The 20,685-nt window shown below is 42.5% G+C and overlaps 1 protein-coding gene across 1 annotated transcript in view; it reads left to right on the top strand.

The window, feature by feature from the left end:
* Positions 1–1,809: 1,809 nt before the first annotated feature.
* Positions 1,810–20,685, top strand: part of ephb3a (eph receptor B3a) — a 42,231-nt gene continuing 23,355 nt past the window's right edge. The window contains exons 1-6 of the mRNA XM_034703292.1: positions 1,810–2,396; positions 10,308–10,372; positions 13,072–13,744; positions 15,796–15,951; positions 19,139–19,474; positions 20,199–20,323. Of these exons, the coding sequence (XP_034559183.1) occupies positions 2,333–2,396; positions 10,308–10,372; positions 13,072–13,744; positions 15,796–15,951; positions 19,139–19,474; positions 20,199–20,323 (1,419 nt within the window). The 5' untranslated portion in view covers positions 1,810–2,332. The remainder of the gene's footprint in view (positions 2,397–10,307; positions 10,373–13,071; positions 13,745–15,795; positions 15,952–19,138; positions 19,475–20,198; positions 20,324–20,685) is intronic.

Below are 20,685 nucleotides of genomic sequence, written 5' to 3'. Positions count from 1 at the left end.
CTGCGTAAAGTTACACAGAGACAAACAGCAGATACCCGGAAGTGTGGAACTTTTGACTTCAGAATAAGCGCGGAACAAATCAATTGAAACAAATTAGCACCTGATCACACATCGAGCTCATCACCGCAAGGAGTGACATCAGAACTGACTGGTTTTACTGGTTTAAGAGGTGATGGGGAAAAGGTGCCATGACATCACTAACAAGGATGAGGTCATCTCCTGCCTCGAGCAAACAGCTGCTGTTTGACTCACCTTTTCTTGCACTTTCATCATATGGATTCAAGGCTTACATACAGTCTATGGTTTACACAGGGAAATCCCTCAATAGCCACACTATTACAAAAGTTCATTTTTTAAAGGTAAATAAGTGACAGGGTAGAAATGATTTTAGGATCAAAATTCACATACCATACATTATTTGAAATAAGCAATTTGTTATTTGATAGTGAAAAGATTACTTTTTGCATATTTTACAAGTGTGCTGATCAGAAGTGATAGTTTAAAAATGATGGACAGAAAGTATAATATAATTTAAAAACAAAGCAATACAAGGATGCATTATGGTTTAGCTATTTTTACATTTCACACAAATAAAAAACTACCCAACCACATTGATTCCTTATAGAGGCCTTTTTTTGGTTTATATGGATTCATGTGTTGGATTATTGTTAGCTCCACAGGTCCTGGGCATAACAAATGGGGATTTAACAGAAAACCACAAATGGATTAGAAAATCCAAAAAAGATAAATTATACTGTAACAGTACACAACACAACAAAAAATCACAGGAATCCCCACAAGGAGAGGCCGACGGGCAGCAGTCCCCAACTAAAATGCCTCTCCTTGACTGCAGGCAACTGTGGTCTTTTAAAGGCCCACAGCCAGGTGAACCTTGTTGCCTCAATCAGGAGGCTCCTGCAGAGAAGGTGTCAGAGGGGGAGGGACACAGGACATACAGCCTTAACACCAAGCAAAAGAAGATATAGCATTACCACAGTTTATGACAAATAGAAAACTATAATCTGTATGTAGCTAACATTAGAAAAGAATGTCTTAGAATACCAGTTGTAGGGATTGATTAAAAAAAGAGAAGACAATTAAAATAAAACCTGCTACAGGACTCCACAAACAGAGTGGATTTTTTTTTTATAAGTATATAAAAAAAAAAAAAAATCAGCAATAGTGACACTATAAAGCCTGCTGGAGGATCTGAGAAGAGCTGACAGAGATATTGAGACTTTTAAAAGTAAACTAAAAACGCATTTATTCAGTCTGGCTTTTATGTAGGGTTTAACAATTTTATTACTTAACTTTTACTGTAATACTGATTTAAATGTTGCTTTATTATTTTAGTAATTTTAACTGATTATCTTATTTTATTTTTATATTCACAAATTTCTTTATTTTATTTTTCTACTCAGTTTTATTGATATTTTTAGCCTTAGTTTTATTTTCAACTCTTATCCTTACCCTTTTTAAATCTATTTATTTCAAACATTTGTATTCTTAATGTCGATGCTTTAACTTATTTTAACTACACATATTTTATTGTTGGTGTGCATTAGTCTCTATTTTATTTTATGTTATTTTAATTTTAATTATTATTTTCTATTATTATTATTTTCTCCGTCTTGTCATTGTTTCTGCTTCTTTCTTGTTTTCCAGTCGCTGTAAAGCACTTTAGGTTGCATTTGATTTGTATGAAAGGTGCTATGTGAATAAACAGTTTACAGTTTCATGGTGATATGCCTCAAATTCCCTTTTTAAAATAAATGTATGAAGTTATACATTTTTTAGCAGGTTGCTATTACTTTGAAACTCTTGACCGGAAGTCTGACATTTATTGTGTCTTTCTTGGCGCTGCCTGAGCCCCCAGCCCCCTCTGTGTCTGGGTCCCACTGTTGCCATTCCGACGCACATCCCTCTCAGACGTGCAACAGCTCCACGGAGTCAACAGGAGTGGACTAACACGGATCCTCCGCGGACAGAGACTACTTCACGGCCGGGTTTCCCCTCCTCTGCTCGGGGCGGGCAGCTGCACAGAGATGCGCTCCTGGACAGAGGTTCGCTGTGGGTAAAGTCAGAGAGAGAGAATGAGACTGAGCAGCACCGCATTAACCCTGAGTGTGGAGGTATAACAGGACCCAGGGAAGCGCACGGTTCTGGTGGAGGATTGCGGAGGGAATGGGGCGGTGAGAGCTTTCATCTCAGCCGAAGACATGAGTATTAAACGGGGGACAAAAAGCTCGGCTGCGGCGCTCAGTGTTTAAATCTCCATCCACCCGGAGGGTCCAGTCTGCACACCTTTCTTCATGTTGCAAAAGCCTGTTTTATGACAATGGATTACCTGCTGTGGGTGTGCAGCCTCATTGTGCCCGTGGTGCTGGCCGTAGAAGGTATGTCGTCTTTTATTTTGAGTCTACTTTTGTGTCCCGTGGATGAACAATGGGGCTGCTCGGATGCATCAGAATTTGGCAGTAAAAACCCCTTTGTCCCCATGAGAAATCGCCATTACCACAACAATTAAATGGTAATGAACACAAGCAAACGTGTGTTATTTTTTCCTGCCAATTTGAATCCCATTGGTTTCTGTTTAAATCGCAGATCAGTCATTTCTGCTCCTGCTGCTTCTATAGCTTAAATTCATCTTTAGCCTAAACCAGACTCCATTCATGTTTTGGTTAATTAAAACTGCTAATTTAAAGCACCCTGCTCTGTTAAATAGGCAATTCCTCTGAGTATCAATTTGCTCTGTGATTATAATTCATGTACACATGCATCAGCACTCCTCGTTCCCTCTGTGTGTGGTGTGTTAAGTGTGTGTGTTTGTGTGATGACATCCAAGTGTTTCCATTGCGGATGAAGGACTGCCCTGTTGCTATTGTCCCCTGTTGATGTAACACCCACAAGCTTGCGTGAGGATGCCCACCTGCCCCACCTTTTTCGAGGTTAGATTCACACCTTGGAGACAGTCCAGAGGTTTGTCCCTTCACTGTCACCGTACAAACAGACACACACACTCCTCACATGATGAACGCCAAAGGTCTGTTGGGTTCAGCGGTATGGACGCTTAAACAGAGACCCCAAGGTGGATCAATCGCGGCCCCTGGAGCGCCCAAAGGGACACACATGTTAAACATATTAGACGACAAGTGTGAATTAAAGGTCAATGGCTTAACAAGTAAGCTGCAGCCCCTGAAGCTCTCTCCATCACTGAGGGAGTGGTGCTCAAGGGAGGAGAAGCCCCCCACCACCCACTTCTTCTACCCACCCAGCCTGGCTTTGACTCCTCTCTCTGAGCTGTAGCTACATTTCTCCTCCTCCCTCCCGGTCCAATCTGCCTCTCCTGGACCGTGGCCAGACTGATCCCTCATCAATTCTGGTGTCAGCGAGTAAATCAATGCGGCGGCAGCAGCCCTCCAAGTCCCAGTGGATTCTGACGCTGTGACGATAGGCCCCTAGTTTCCCCCCCAAACAAGACCACTAAGTGTTACTCAAAGCTCAGGGGTTAACTAATGTTTGTCCTCCGAGGATCAACATGAAGGGCAGATGATCGCATGGCCTTTTTTTTTAAATTTATTGTCCACCAGCGTTTATTCAGCTGCTTACTCAGTGCAATTCTGCACATGGCTTGAATCTGGATTTTGCTTTTTCAGATTGGCAAGTGTGTGCGCATGGATGTTTGGCTTGACTGCAACTTAGAGTGTATTTACAAAAGCTGATACACTGATGACTTATCTCCAATTCACACTAGCAGACTGCAGTAAAAGCCTCAGCACTTGTGACAATTTAATGTTGTATTACTCTCATTTACAGTCAGCGTTTACTGTACTCTTATTTTAAAAAGCTCGTAAACTAGATGGACGACCACTCAGGAGGCATTTCATAAAATCATCTACAGCATGTTTATTCGTGTCATTGCAAGGAAATGCATCTAGTGTACAGATGATTTTCACACGTGTAGAGAGCTTTTCCCCCTGCTTTCTGTACATCAGGATATCAACACCAATAATTGTTTGTTGACCTGTGAAAGCAGATGCATGCAGCTCCGAAGAGAGATTGAATTAGGTCAGCTTGACTTGTTCAAAAAGAGCTCATCAAGCGTCCAACTGAGCATCACTGTCGGCTGTTATCACTGTGCTTCTATAGAGAGAAGCACGCTCCAAAATACAAATGAACCTTTGCTGGGAATGAGCTCAGAAGTCACACTTTTTGAGCTAGAACACCAGATTTTTTTTGCACCTATTTATAACCGTGTGTTTGATCATCCTATGATCGTTGATGATGATGTTTGGCTGTTAATATTTCATATGTTTGTTTGTTGGCAGCGAGTGTCAGCGTCGTACAAGGCGAGGCCTCCCTTTCATGCTGCACCCGCTCTCTTACAAAGTGAATAAAACATTAGCATGTGTGAGCTCCCAGAGCGCGCTGAGAATGCACAGTTGTGTGGCATTTTGGCTCCGGCAGGCGATCAGAAAAAAAGAAAACAACACTAAATGCCACGGGTGGTGATGCTCTAAAGTTCCCACTGCAGCATTGTTTTCTTACCCTGGGGGCAGAGCGACTCCAACGCTGTTGTAGTTTTATGGGAGAGGGAGGGAGGGGGGGCAGATTTTCTGGATTTGAGTTATAGCAGCCAGGTGATCTCAGAGGCATTGTAAATTTGACAGGAAGGGGGAGAACTGTGGAACAAATGGGATCTTTTTCAATCTTAGGATTTAGTGAGATGGCGATAACACACTTCAGGTGAGGAGAGTTGTTGTTGGAGGAGCCTTTTTCTGACTGAAACTTGAGTGTTTTAGAGCAACACATGGGCCAAGACTCAGATCATCTTGAGGATACACAGCCCCTTCTGTTAGCTAATAATAATTCCCGAAAAATGCAACTCTTCTTTGGGAAACCTAATTTCCCTTCTTTAAAGTAAGGTCAAAGGTCATGTTGGGATACAGAATTCAATGGTGATAACTACTTATTGGCATTGCGCCCTTTAAAAACAAGTTTGTACAAAGTGCTTTAACAAATAAATGAAAAACAACACTCAGTTGGCAGCACTACAACAGATACCCAAACAACAAGGCCAAATCCAGCATAACAATTCAACATCAAGACATTGGAAAGTTGAAGCAACAGGACAAAGGATGTAAAAACACAGTAGATGGAAGACAAAGGGGTGATGAAAGAGAATGACAGAAACACATGCAAATAAGAGTAAAAACATTAGTTAAAAAAATGCATTAAACCAATATAAGCAGAGAGAGGAGAAGTACTAAAAGATGACATAACCAAAGCAGGTCTATAAAAAAGGGTTTAAGAAGTGATTTAGGAGATGTCACAGATTCTTCAAGCTTTATCTCCTCGAGCAGTTTGTTTTAAAGTACAGGGGCCCTGATGGCAAAAACACAGTCCCCTTTCAATTTTAACCTTAAGGTTTTAACACAACCACAAAAGGCTCCACCTGAGGATCTAAGACTGTCAACTAGCTTTTGTTGTGTGAACAAAAAGATGTTCTCATTTCATTTTATCCTCCACAATGACTCTGATACCAAGATTTGAACATCGGCCAATACTGAGTAACCCTCTGACACCAGAGTGATAAAAACACTACATAAATTGGTGGAAACTATAGACTGCATAAAAAGATGAAGGACATGAAGCCAGTAGGTTCAGGGCTCTCCCTACTAACTGGTTGCAGTGTAGGTCATAGAGCCTGTCTCCTCCATGACAACATATGGGACATGAGTCAAACTTTAGAATTACATTTAAAATGTCTTTCTAAACATGGTGTCTGTCATTATAGTAAGCAAGTTAAATGAGTACATTTCGTTTTAAAGATACATTTGATGCCATAAATTCAGGTTTAGCGTCACGATTGACAGCTCTGTTGACATGTGTCTCCTGCAGTGCTGTGTGTTAGCACAGAACAGAGGAGGAGGAGGAGGAGATGAAAAAAATACAAACAGGACAGCTTGTATGTTAGTCAATCTTACGTTTTGGTTAGAGAGAATGGCGGGACATCAACATTGAAGCTCCTAGAGTCGATTCCCACTGTGCGGTCTCTGGTCCCAGATGCACAAAATGTCAGCACTTGTCTTAGAGGGTGTTTTGGCTTCTCTTTTGTACACTGGATTAGATGGAGGCATGTCGTTCTTCTTTATATATGGGAGGAAACACACCTATTCCTACCATAGTGTTGGCTTTGACTCTGTTAGCACTGCACTGTTACTTCTCATTATTGTGACCTGAAACCTGTAGATTTTCTGAAGCTAACTTATTGGTATTGGATGAGTGTATTGACTTACAGATGAACAATTCTACATTTTAGGCCGTGCCATAACAGTACAGATACTTTAACTCTAAAAAAGAATCCTCTAACATTTAAAGAAATCTGTCTTATCTGGCTCGACAGGATTGTCAAAGGTCAGGTTGGGATCCAGTTTAGTACTTTGGAGTTGCTAGTGGTCCGTATCTTGCTCAAGATTGCTTCAGCAGGGTGAAATCCAGCTTACACAGGGGCTTGTACTGGGCTTGTACAGATGTAGGATGGCCACCCTGCTGCCCCTGCATGTGCACTGTGTGAGGTGAAGCCTGTTTTAAAGGAGCATCAGCTCAGACCTGTGGTTAGCTGAGGATGAGCAGTTCTGTCTCACTGTTGCCTCTGGGCACCAGAACGGGAGAGGGAATGGGGTGACGCAGCGGATCAGACACCCAAGGGACGACTGGATCAGCAGCATGTAGTCCAGGAGTGTTCAGTCAGCTGTGTGCCCCAGAGGGGGAGTGTAGCCGAGCAAAGACAACAGCAGCTGATTTCCCTGATTAGTTCCTCCTCTCTGGCTCAAGTCGTGCTAATCAGTAAAACAACCTTGTTCACAGTCGTAGATTTAGGCTCCACAACTAAAGTTATTAACTGCTGTCGCTTGTGTCTTCACACACAAGTACTGAGGACCAGTAGGGTTTTTTTTAAACGAGTAACAGGACCTGTTTCTGTATTTAAAGCTTTCAGTAAATTTGCATTTGCTTTCTGCATAAATATTACTCATTAAATATAATGCAGAGGTAAATTTGATCTCTGTTGTCAAAACAAATTGAAGCAGCCACTTATTTCTTTTAAAATGAACAAAAGTGTTTCTTTTATGCACCACTTATAATCTGTTTATTCAAACCTTTTCACATCATTGTGTTTTCTGTCAATCAAAGACTTCAGGTTTAAACACATGCTTTCACAATGCATGGCTACTGTTATTCATTGTTACGAATAACAACAATTAACTGATAGATAGATAGATATATTATTAATTAAAGCTTTGTTGAGGAGGACTTTGTTTTATCACAAGAAAATAAACTGTGACCAGGTTGTAAAGGAACAGGCATTTCAAATGTTCAAATACAGTATATGTCTTTATAATACCAACATGTAGCTTTGGTACCTGTTACTTGATGTTTATAGCATGGGTCATTTCCATAGGCTGTATAAAATATGGACGTAGTATCCGGGACGTCACCCATCTGTTTCTGAAGCTCTGTTTTGAGGCCAATCATCGGCGGCAGCCATATTGCTGCTGTCGAGCGATTGTGACGTAAAGAGGCGGAGTTTGAGCCTCCGAGCCAACAGCTACAGTGTTCTCACCTGTCAATCAAGTCAGCTGTGCCTCTCATTGGAAGACTCGTAATCTCAATATCTTCAAAATTGCCACGTTACAAAAAAATCCCCCCTCCCCTACAGTGTGTGCCGATCGAGAAATGAGCTATCCAGACTACACTTGTCTTTTGTACCAGGCTGTAAACATGTTTATTTCTGCTGTAAAGAACGGCTTTTTTGAAATGGTGTGTATGTGGTTTCCTGTACTTCCAGAGCCAGCCTCAAGCGGATCCTCGATGAACTGCAGTTTTTAGCACTTCTGTATTTGACTCATATTTTTAGACCGGAGGTTGCCGCTTTATCATTTCTTAATCGAGGAAGTGATACCAAACCCTGCATTTAATGAGCTATGCTATGTATTTTTATTAAAGATATGCCCTTATCTGTCTAATTGTAGAGCATTAGATAAAAAGATCAAAACCGCTTTTGTTCTTGTTAGCTAAACATGAGTCTACAAGTACTATAAGGTTACCTTAGCTGGGTAAATAGTTGAAACAGGGAAATGCAAGCTGCACCTAAAGGCAACAAATGGAGCCTTGAGTCTATGGAGGTTTATAAAAGAGGGATGAACCTTTTATATAAATTAAACATACTTAGAAAATCATGTTAAACTGTGCTGTTTGGAAGTGCTAGTTGGCCTTTTTGCTAGCAAGCCAAGCTAGCTGCCTTCTTTTCAGTCCTTCTAAGGTACATTAGCTAACTGTTAGCTTTAACTTACTAACATACTTTACTGTATAGACATGAGATTGGTATCAGTTACCCTATCTTGCTCTTAACAAGAAACCACATAAGCATTTACCCCAAAGTGTCAAACTACTCTTGTAAGCTATTGTTCCCTTTTTTATTAAGTGTTGCTGATTTTTGTATGGACCTGTCAGTTTTGACATTATTGTGAAGGGAAACAAAGAGAACAAAAGGTTTCATAAATAGTTGATCACTTTACATCAAAAGCATGTTGTCAACTCTTGTCATCTTGTTTTCATTTACACACACAGCGCAGCTCATTTGCATAGAAACAAAGAAACAGGAAGTTTTACTACTAACTCTTAGCTTCTTTAGTGACTTTGGAGTAAACATGGCCATTTAAAGCACGAAAATAAGGAGAGATTACTCACTCATTCCTTTTAACTCTCCCCTGTATGCAGTTACAGATCACGTATTTAATATAGTCTGTGTCACTTAGAGCTAGCAGCAATTATTCAGTTGAGACATTAAAGAAATTAGATCAGCAACTTTTTCATAACTGGTTCATATAGACTTATTTGAGTCGTCTTAGTGGGTGAATGTCAAAAGTTTATACTTCTTTATAAGCCTTTTTCTGGGGGTGTTTTTAGACTAATTGTTAAACTGAATCATCTGGAATACTCTGGTAAATAATCAGCATGCCAATCCACAATGACAGGAATGTTATTTGTAAGTCCATCCACTAGTTTAGAATTGACAAAGCCTTTCAGAAAACAGATGAACAGTCTTCAAGAACTTCTACCAGGTCCGTTTGGATGAAGCTGAGTCATCTATTATAGCCCTGATTTGATGTTGAGATTGCTGTTCTTTATCCCTTACCCTTGAAAAAACAAAGTCATGTTGGTTTCTCTAAAGAATAAACAGCACTAGCTGTAAACATTCATCTCTAGCTCAGAGCCTACATATGGTCAAGTGATCGTCTCACTAAAACAACTTCTATTATCGACGCACAAAACTAAGGACATACTGTGCTTTAACTGTGCTCTCTTTTAAACACAACCTAAACCTACATTATTCTTATCACACAACAGAACAAAGCTGTGATTCTTGGAAGGAGTGCTGCTGTTGTTCCACACCGAAACATGCTATTTGTTTACCCTCTCACACCCTCCTTGAGCGCCGTTATCAACGACTCGCGAGCAAATGGTGCACAGCAGGCATCGTGTCATTGAGTCTCCGTGAAGAAAGTGTAATTGTTGCAGTAATTATGTGCTAACAACAACAGAACAATAGGAGTCGACGCAGCCGCAGCTGCATGTTGAGAAACCCCGAGTCGGGTGGCTTCCTCTGAAGGGTGCAAAATAAAACTCCCCAGACCACCTCTCAGGTGACGACTGATTGACAGCATGACACCAGCGCTCATTGATCCTGCTGCTGTTTTATTCCCCTTCCTCTCCTCTGATTTCTGCCTGGCTCTCACCTCCTTGCAAAGTCGTAAACAGCTGGGGGAACAAAACAACTGCTCACAACACCCTTTTACTCGGATATGACAAATCTGAGCAAAAAAGGCGTCACACTTGGGTGTTCTGGGTGAAAACCTCCCCTCCAAACAGGATAAAATACATTTCCCTGTGCTTGTTTGACCCCTCTGAAGTGCTGCTTTTTAATGGAAAACTTCACACTGAAGGCATCTCGGAGGAGGCTTTGTTCTTAGCTCTGCAAATGAATATTGAAAGGAGTGCATTTGCAAACACACAGAGAGAGAAAGGGAATTAATTAGGCGGAATCACAGATATGCCATGATTGTCTGTGCTTTCAAAAACTTGAGTGCATGTGGGTGCAGGTTTTTGAAAAAGAAGGGAGAGGAAGTTTTACCTGCATCTTTTATCAAGCAGAGGAAACTTGTGTGCTCCTTAATGCAACAATTTCTCCTCTTCACACCTTTAATTCAGCTTTGTCAACCTTCCTCCCACTCTGTTTTTTACAGAAACCCTTATGGACAGTCGGTGGGCAACCACAGAGCTGGCATGGACCACATTCCCAGAGAGTGGGGTGAGTAAGTGTGTGTGTGTTTGCCTTTTTTATGTGTGTTTTTTCTCCCTTAAACAACATTTGTTCCATTTGCTTGTTAATAGAGCCCAGTCTGCCTTGAACAGAACACCACCCACTGTTTTATATCGTTGTTTTTGCTGTGTATGTTTGCTTTCTTGGATACTTAAAAAACCAAATGAGGAACACACATTGTGTAGAAGAAATCAAGGATATTCAGTATTCAGTGAAAAGCTTGAAGACACATAAAGTAGTTAAACAAATGAGCGAACACGCAGATACTCAGAGCAAATCCACACACTGTGTAAGGACTTTTAGGTAGACTGTACGCTGCATGTCTCCACAGGATAGAGAGCCTGATAATTGAAAGCATGTGTCTGTGTCGTCTATATTATGGGCCCAAGAGCACATTATGGGCAGAAATTAAGGTTTTTCAGTTGATCCCTCCTGTAGGAATGGTGAGAAAATAAAACAACATGAATTTGACCCCGGGGCTAACAGCCTGACAGACCTCCCCCACTCCCGGCCAGTGTAATTTGTCTTCGCTACGTGAGCGCAAAGTCAGTCAATGGAAATGGTGGGTTTCCATGGAAACGATCTTCGGCAGCCCTCCTCCTTCCCTTTTTTCCCTACGAGGGCCGGCTCTGAATGTCCTAGCATCCATGAAGTCATATGTCACGACCGGGCTAGGCAGCCCCTCTCCTCGCAGCTCTGACAGGCCCATACGTTCGGAGGCCGGCAATTATCATATTTGTCAGGTAGTGCATCAACGTGTTGCTGGTGATTTATGGCGCCTAATGCTGACTCTTGGGCTCATCGTTTGGGAATAAATTGCACAGGAGATCGCAGACGTGAGATGAGTTATGCATTATTTTCTTCCAGTTGAAATAATCAATTTCTGGGAAGCTCATTTGTTATGGAAACGAAGCATTCAGTCCAATAGGGAATTAGGTAAAAAAATCAAAAAAGATTGACTTCTCACAAGGTTATTTCCTAATGGACTAAATTTATTGACCAATGAAGCCATTTATCATATCCTGTTAGGATGGCTGCAACATACAAAGAGCGGTGTTAACCGCATACAAAGCTTTCTTCAGAGCTTCTTTCTATGAACAAAGGCAGAAGTCATGAGTGTGCCATGTAAGTCTTTAAATGCATACTGTAAAAAAACACTTGGATGCAAATATCTGCTCTCAGGCAATGTGTAGGCATGAGAAAATATATAATGTATTCCCCACGTAACCTGAAGTGTTCATGAGTGCTGCAACAGTACAATCACACTGACAGCCCTGCATTTAGATAGGCAGTTTAATAAATAGATCACTGTTTGCATAATAGATATAAGAGAAAATTTACAGTTTTATGCCCTCATCTCTGTCAGCGCAGATAACAAATTTATATGTTCTCAAAACAAAATCTCCTCTTGAGGCAGTTTCGAATGCACTGCAGCAGTAGCAGAGATGTACGTGCTTCCTATATGTGGGTCCGCAGTTTGTGTATCCACCACTGTACTTGCACCAACACATCTGTGATGAGCTTATACCTGCAGACATCCCTCTAACTCCAGACCTCCAGCTCGTGATTGGCATCAGAACTGTTCGTCAAACAGGCGTAAAGCGTGAAATGTGTCTTCATGGGAAAATGCTCTCTATTAATAGTCAGTAATGATTGGAATTTTCTGAATGATTCATGCAATTAGGGGCATTTTAGCTGCAAATTATTCCTCACAGGCCACATGTACACAATAACACTGTGGGGTGGTGTGCTGCATGATGATATTCTGTTTGTATCACTTCACTTGTTTGCTGTTTTGAATGCCCTCTATGCTTGAACGGTTTGTATTAGGATGCACCACGTTTAACATTACTCAATATTAATTAACAACATATTGGATAAGTGGGGTTCTGCTGTAGCTCAGTCGCTGGTGAGTGGGAAATATAACTGTTGAATAATAAAGGAACACATTAGATCATCAGTAAAATTAGTCTAATTTAAGTTTGTGAGAAGGTATTTTTGGACACTGTTTTCCTTCCTTGCACTGATTTTGAGACCTGGATTTGAGTATCAGCCAAATCAAAGTATTTTACCAAAGTAATGGTAGAAAAACAATTACTGCATATGGTATGAGGTGAGTGCATTAACAGGAAATATAACATTTAAGCAGCATCAGAGACAAATAACTGTACTGTTAACGGTATCAGTATTGGTTATTGTAACTGTACTGGTATCAGTATCAGTATTGGTACTGGTTACAGCATTGGGTATTGTATCTGTACTGGAATCTATATCAGTTCAGTACTGGTATCAGCATTGGTACTGGTATCGGTAATAACACTGTATCAGTATCAGCACTGGTATCAGCATTAGTTATTGTATCAATACTGGTATCGGTATCAGTATTGGTTCTGGTAGTAGTATTGGCTATTGTATCTGTACTGGTATTGGTATTGGTACTGTGTCAGTAGCAGTACTGGTATCAGTATTAGTAATTGTATATTTACTGGTATTGGTATCATTATTGGTACTGGTATCAGTTTTGGTTATTGTATCTGTACTGGTATCGGTATCAGTATCAGAACAGGTATCAGTAGTGATACCAGTATTTTGCAATCTGTAATTATTATGAGGAACATTGGGAGTTTTTACAGATATCCTGTTTTCCACTGTTCCTTCGTCACAGTGTCTCTTTGTTGTCTCAACAGTGGGAGGAAGTGAGTGGCTATGACGACTCCATGAGCCCCATCAGGACCTATCAGGTGTGTAATGTCCGACAGCCAAACCAGAACAACTGGCTCAGGACGGACTTTATCCCTCGCAAGGGTGTTCTTCGAGTCTATGTGGAGCTAAAGTTTTCTGTGCGTGACTGTGCCAGCATCCCTAACATCCCTGGCTCCTGTAAAGAGACCTTTAATCTGTTTTACTACGAGTCAGAAGGGGATGTGGCGACAGACACCAGCCCACTGTGGAGGGAGAACCCCTATGTGAAGGTGGACACTATTGCCCCAGATGAGAGTTTCTCTCTGCTGGAGGCGGGAAGGATCAACACCAAAGTACGCAGCTTTGGCCCACTCTCGAAGGCTGGATTCTACCTGGCGTTTCAGGATCTGGGCGCCTGCATGTCACTCATCTCTGTCAGGGTTTTCTTCAAAAAGTGCTCGACCACAATCGCCAATTTCGCCGTCTTCCCTGAGACTGCCACAGGGGCGGAGGCCACCTCCTTAGTGATTGCTCCCGGCGCCTGTGTGACCAACGCCATGGAAGCTTCTGTGCCTCTAAAGCTCTACTGCAATGGGGATGGAGAGTGGATGGTTCCCGTGGGCTCCTGCACCTGTGTTGCTGGCTTTGAACCTTCTGCAGACGACATGCAGTGCCAGGGTACGTGTGGTTAACAGACATTTGGACTTTTATTTAACCAAACCTCCTTTATATGCTCCGTGCAAGTCACCTCAGTGTGTGCCCTCTTCTCTGCATTTATTGTGTGGCTCCTGAAAAGGGGGGTGAAGGAGGGTGGAGGAGAGTATGAATTAATGAGGTGTTGCAGAGAGGAGCAGCATACAAATATTGTGAGAGCAGGGTGGGAGGGAGAGAGGGGGAGAGAGATAGCAAGGAAGGCACAAAAATGAGAGCCAGAGAGGAAAATGCAGATAATAGAAGGAAAAAGGAGTCCGGAGCAGAAGATTTTAACAGAGAAAGAGAGATAGTGTGAGGTAAAAGGTGTGAAACGCTAAAGATGGGATGGGAACAGCAGCCAAAAGGAGAAGAATGAAAAGGGAGGGGGAGGGGCTGCTGCAGACAGACAAGCTAAGCCTTCTCTCACCTGGGCGTGAGAAATAGTGTTGAACACGCGCTGTAGAGCTCATTCGTTGCCATTTGGCGGCTCAAGGTTAAAAGCTTGCCGCCAAAGCCTGATAAAAAGCTCTCCAGGGCTTCAGCGAGCCACCACGATGAGGAAGTGTAATTTCCTCCGCGGCCTCCCGTTAGTTAATCTACAGGCGGCCACACTCATTAACACCATTCAGACCAACGTGAGCCAACACTGCCACGCTAACATTAATCACTCAGACGTTTCATTTCTTACCTCTGGTCTCGCCGCGCTTGCAGCCAAACGCTGCATGAGATGAAGAGAGGGCGAAGAAAAAGGAGGGAAGAAGAAGAGGAAAGGAGGAGACAATAAAGGAGAGGAAGAAAGGGAATCGTTTGTGTATCAAAAAACAGGAGAATAATTGTGTGCTGCAAAGAGGATTGAAGCCAGATAGTGTGCAAAGTGAGCACCCTTTTGAAAAGCAGCGAGGAAACAAACAAATAAAAGGAGAAGAAGATGCAGTGTGTAAGAGAAGAGAAATAAATTAGATCAGAGAGGGCGCAGCCTAAAGGTCTCTGTGAATTATACAAGAAAAAAAATGAGGCATTCTCATCTTATCATCTTTGTCTTTTTATTGCTCAGTTTTAGAGCCACAATGTGGAGCCATTAGCTGTGCAGATTTGCCTAAAAGTGCCATTGTCGAGAGTTCAAACGGAAAGACCACTTAAGCTAACTAGTTAATCGTTCCCTCTCTCTCTCTCACTGCTGGATCTCAGGAGCCCTCACGCTGACAAGACAGATGTTTGCCAGAGACCCCAATTTTTACAGCACCAGTTAGGAATGTGGCAAACAGTAAAACATGGGGCTCTGGAGGCGGATATATCCAGGCCTTTTTGCTGCTAATCCCCTTTATCTGAATCCGTCTTTAGTCCGGGCTTATGCTGGTTTATCCTTAAGACTCGATATCAGGCAACCTTCAGCGTGACACTTTTGGAATTCAAATTAATCGCTTGGACACATCGCGAAAGATTACCATACACTTTGTATATATTTTCCTAACTACTCTCCTCAGCTAATTTACGTCCGCTCTGATGCCCCTTCATTTGAGTTGATTTATTGGCTTATTATGGAGCCGTTCTGCATGCATCTGGACGCCTTGTTTGTATGCAGCGCCGTGGTTTTGGACCCAACAGACGCTGATTGATGGGTTTGGGGTGTATCCCTCGTCTCCGAAAGCATTCTCCATCCCTGTTTGTCTGACAACAGCAATCTCCTGTCAACGGTCTATCTTCATCTTTTTCCTCCTTCTCCTCCTCTTCAACATGAAACTTAGCTGTCAGCCCGACTCTTTTAGTAGAGATTAATGTCACCTGGAAGAGGGAGTGAGAACGAAGGAGCAGATGCAAATGTATAGATAAGACCTTATGCTGAAGTGTTCGCCATTTCTTACGTTTTATCTGCGTTTTCTGCACAAATATCGAGCGTTGCAGGTACTTCAAAGGTACAGTTTTTGTTCGGCGGCAGATATGACAGCCGCTTGTCTTTGAGATAAGTGACAGCCTGGCGTTTGTTTTTGTTTTCCTCTTCTCATTGTCTCTTTTTATCTCCTCTCTCGCTCATGCAGCCTGCATCCCTGGGACCTTCAAATCCAAATTTGGGGAGGGCTCCTGCTCCCCCTGCCCGTCCAACAGTCGCACCAGTGCACGCGGAGCCAATATTTGTCCCTGCCAGAGTGGTTTCTACCGGGCTGACAGCGACCCTCCTGACTCAGACTGCACCAGTAAGTCATCCTCCATTGGGCAGGATCAAAATAAGTCTTTGGTCCTATTTTTGAGTAAAATAAACACTGTAAAATAAACCTAGCCTTGGTGTTTTGCTTGACTTCTGGTTAAACTTGCATTTAGCAGAAGCTCCAATTCAAAGCAGATATTATTGAATGTAAAAAAGAATACAATCATGTTAGGTTCCTTTTGTTAAACCTTCAGAGAGTAATAACCTGAATCTGCAGGTTTCCTTTGCCTTTCTGAGCATCAGAGCAAATTTCATCTCATTGTTTCGCTTCACTCTTGCTGCTCTCGATCTCGGCTGTAGCAGGCAGATGTTTTCATAAAAACTCTCTAAAACACCCCTTCTCTCTGTACTCAACCTGCTTAACACCAAACAGCAGAATGAAACAGTTATCAACTTGTAAACTTGTTGGAGCTTTCAGCAGCTAAAGAGCCATATATCTCTCTCTCAGGAGTTGGTAGATACCAGGAACAGAGATAAAGGAGGGTAGAGTAGGAGTTCCTAGAGAGCCCTAACAAGTTTTGAAATCAGGTCTGAACATCCAAGACCTAATTTCAACTAGTTTTCAACCTGCAAAGAGATGCTGACAGCTTTCTGACATATTTTGTTTGATCATTTTGATAAATCGTTGGAGGGTTTTTAGGGCGTCAGAGGACTGAAATGATTAGTGTGACAGAATCTTTCCAAACTAATCCCCAGCAGTAGATGAAATTCTGTCTATGCAAAGACATAATTTCTAATGCCGCTGGGAATTTTGTTCTTCATACAAGATCATACATTCATCTGTGTTAACAAGGAGGTTCAGAGACATCGTAAAGGAAGCAGTTTTAATGTTCCCCACCGAGGAAGAAAGAGAAAACAGCACAGGCATAGGCACTTCAGCTGTGCAGCCCTCACGAAGACGGCAGAGCGACTTCTGAATGTTGACGTAGTTGATTGATTTTTACGCATTGCTACATGTTGATGTAGCAGGTGGTAAGTGCTTTATGTGTAAACTGCGGCTTGAGAATTACAGTTAATGTTTGCATGAATGTGGGGTGAATCTTTTGACAGAAGCAGAAAACGTTCAACTTTGCACCAATTCAGTGTTTTCTCAGAGGGAAAGTGCTCAATGTTTGTCTGGTGGATCCAAAGTTCAAATCCATAATGTTTCTTAGTATCTGCTCAATAAGCGAGTGCTGAACGCTTCTTTAGGAGGCAGATTTTTTTCTGTAGTGTTCATAACTTGGTTGTGGCCCCCAAGTGGCCGAGAAAAATGGCCATTTAAAATAGTTTTTGGACCAGAGCATTAACAGTTCTTTGAATACTAATTAAAATACTGAAATGACTTCACACTTAACCAACTGGGGCCCAGACATTGTTAGTCAGTGCTCTTTGCCTTTAATCCCATCTGTGATTTGAGATTCCACTTTTCAAGTGAAACACTAACTTAACAACACAATTAGTCCTCCCAAATGTTCAATCTTACGAAGGGACAGATGTCTCAAATGTCACATATCCAGCTCTGTTAGCACTTTTGGAAAAAGGGAAAACACCTTTTGTATCCATGTTTGGAAGCTGATAACAACTGTAACACACACAAGTCGATTGTATTTACAATTCTCGCCTTCAAAGTCAGACAAACACAGGCGTTGAAGTCTCCTCATGAAGTCCTGAGGCTTTAACACTGTTTCAAGAAAACAGTTTTATCCTCATTGTTGAAATGTACAGCTATGCACTGTCACTTAAGCTGATATGCCCTTATGAAAAACTGTACAGAATTCATACAGGAGTCAAAATCTAGCTGCATCCAAACATTCCAACACGTCGTGTCTCGAGCTGACCGCAGCATCCGTGCTTGTTCTCCATGTTCAGGCCTCAGAGAAGAGTCCTGATGGAGAGCGACATGTGCTGCCTTGACCGTGTAAAATCACCCCCCAGGGGCCTTTCGCTGCGTTAAATGACACACACGGACCGCAACTGTCTTCCCCAGATCCTTGTCACAGGAACACTGTGGACACTGACCAGCGCACACAGACAGGCGGGCAGGGACACAAGCAGCACCTCCAAACAAACACACACACTAACACAAACACACACATACACACTCAAATACACATACAGGCATGACAGCTCTGTCCCTGCGGTCTGTCAGAGTCTATGCCAGGCAGCCTGTGCTTTGTGTTTGGAGCGCTGTGTTGCACAAGAGCGGCTCAGCCAGTCAATGGCCGGCAGCTTGGGCTCAGCGTGTGTTTTAGATGGGTGTCCAATTAGAAGAGCCTCCACTCTGAACTGTGCAGGCCTAATTAGAAAGGACAGGACGAGTGAAACGCAGCTCAGGGCGAGCTGAACTCAGAGGAGAGACAGTTTTGGCCAACATGGGCTGACGGCCTGAGAGTCTTTCCCCTGTCTCTATCTCTCTCTCTCTCTTCCTCTCTTCCTCTCTATCTCTGCTCTGAGACAGGTCAGACTCTCTGCAGCTGGAAGCTTAGAGGTAGAGCCCTCTCTCTTCTCTCGCTGAAATAGGATAAAAAATGGAGAAAAAAAATCATTGTTGCCCCCCTCTGCGGTTATCACACTTTATCCAGGTTTCAAACACTCTTCAGTCAAAATGCAGAGCTGCCTATTGAAACATGGAGGATCGGGTTTGTACTGATACAAGAACATGAATTTCTATCAAGTGTGGATTAGCCAAGTCCCAGAAGCACCATGAGGGGTTTCACATACATAGGAATGGAGGTGGGTTTGAGTATGGAGCTGTGTAGGATTGTGCTTTTCATTACTTAGTGATGAACAGCGGTGTTCTGCTTCTGCATAACAAGTATTGTATTTATGCTCCTTTCTCTGAATATGCTGATTTATTTATCAGCACCAGGAAGGAGTTATTTCCCCATTGTTATGTTTTTACATGCCTCCATGCCCTTTTCTCCACCTGAAAGATATGTTTGGGGCATTTGAAGCAATTTCAAACTTGTATTTGTGCAATTGGGTCTTTATGAAAAGAATGGGATTAGACTTTATTCCTGTAAAAGAAGTACTTCCTGCTGTTGCCTTCTTGCAGAGATATTAAAACATTAATGCACCATAGAGAGAGGATAATAATAAGCACTGCATAGGGAGTATGGCTCAGCTGTTTGCTTTTCTCTTCTTCCTGCCTACCTATTTAACACCTACGTGTGACTGTGTTTGTGTTTGTGCAGCGATCCCCTCTGCGCCTCGCAACGTTATCTCCAGCGTGAACGAGACCTCCCTGTCCTTGGAGTGGGAAGAGCCTGAGGACACGGGTGGGAGGAGCGACCTCGTCTACAACGTGGTGTGTAAGAAGTGTCTGCGGGACAGGAGCCCCTGCACGCGCTGCGATGACAACGTGGACATCGCACCTCGCCGCCTGGGGCTGAGGCAGAAGAAGGTGGTGGTGAGGAACCTGCAGGCTCACACCCGCTACAGCTTTGAGGTGCAGGCTGTCAATGGGGTTTCAGGGAAAAACCCCACCTCGCCAAGCTACTCCACAGTCAACATCACCACCAACCAAGCCGGTTAGTAGAAGAAGATCAGTCAGGGACACTTAATGTGTCCACAAACTGAGTTAATTCTTTGGGCATCTCCAATCAATACCACTTAACATCACTATGGAGCAGGCTGGTTAGTGGACCATACACTCAGTCAGCGTCAATGAGTGTATTAATGAGTTTTAGTATCCAGAGCGGTGTTAACATACACGGTAAACACTGCTGAACAACTTTAGATAGAGAGAGAGAGTGACAGATGGGAAAACCCCAGCTGGAGATTTTTAAGGGAATCACAGGAACAGTAGATGAAATCATAAATAAACTTTATATCTGGACTGTCAGCATTCAGCACTCTGTCAGCCATTGCCGTCAATGTCACCTTTCAAAACCTCCACTTAATACCTGCAGCGTCATCATTACCCAAACTGCTCAGCACCTTTCCATGGACAGTAATTACTCTCCCAGTTAACCTGCACTTAATCCAGCTTTCTGAGTTTATGGACCCAACACAATGACTGTCAATTGAGTCACTTTCAGGCCTCACTAATCAATAAACTGCAGAACGCTGAAGGTGAAACATGTTGTACCATTTTTCTTAAACCGTTCAGCGTGGAGTATTTTGAATAACATTATCTTACTTACATGGATGGTTTGTCATTTTGAAATGGAAACTCCTGGCAGCCCAGAATCTGAAGTGACTTTTTCCCAGACTTAAAGTGTAACCTGTGTCTGCTCTGATGTCTCACTGCAGCACCTTCAGCTGTGCCCACCGTCCATCTGATGCGCTCCACCTCAGACACTCTCAGCCTGTCATGGCTGCCGCCTGAGAAACCAAACGGGGTCATCCTCGATTATGAAATTAAATACCATGAGAGGGTAAGCTCCCATTTTTTAGCTGTTGCATTTATCTAGGTCACAGTGCATGCTTTATTGACTCTGAACTTTTCTAACCCTGTAACTAAAGAAGCTGTAATATGATGTGTTTGGGGGATTGGGTCAGTCCAGATACGTCAGTGGTTTGAGAGTACTGGCTGGTCAGACATAGAAACTGGTGATGTAAATGCTGCATCACTGGTATCGATCCAGTTCCCTTGTAAAGCCCTGCAGATATTATATGTATTATTTATTACCTCTGATGGTAAAAACTTAGGCCCTTAGTTCACTACAGGCTCTTCAGACCAAAAACAACATTGCATTAAAGAATGAAAGGGTCGGCGTTTCTTTCAGTAAAACTGGTG

Source organism: Notolabrus celidotus, chromosome 15 (genome assembly GCF_009762535.1).
Source record: "Notolabrus celidotus isolate fNotCel1 chromosome 15, fNotCel1.pri, whole genome shotgun sequence".
NCBI lineage: Eukaryota > Metazoa > Chordata > Actinopteri > Labriformes > Labridae > Notolabrus > Notolabrus celidotus.
Note: the sequence above shows the minus strand (reverse complement) of the source record. Positions and strands in the feature narration are given on the sequence as shown.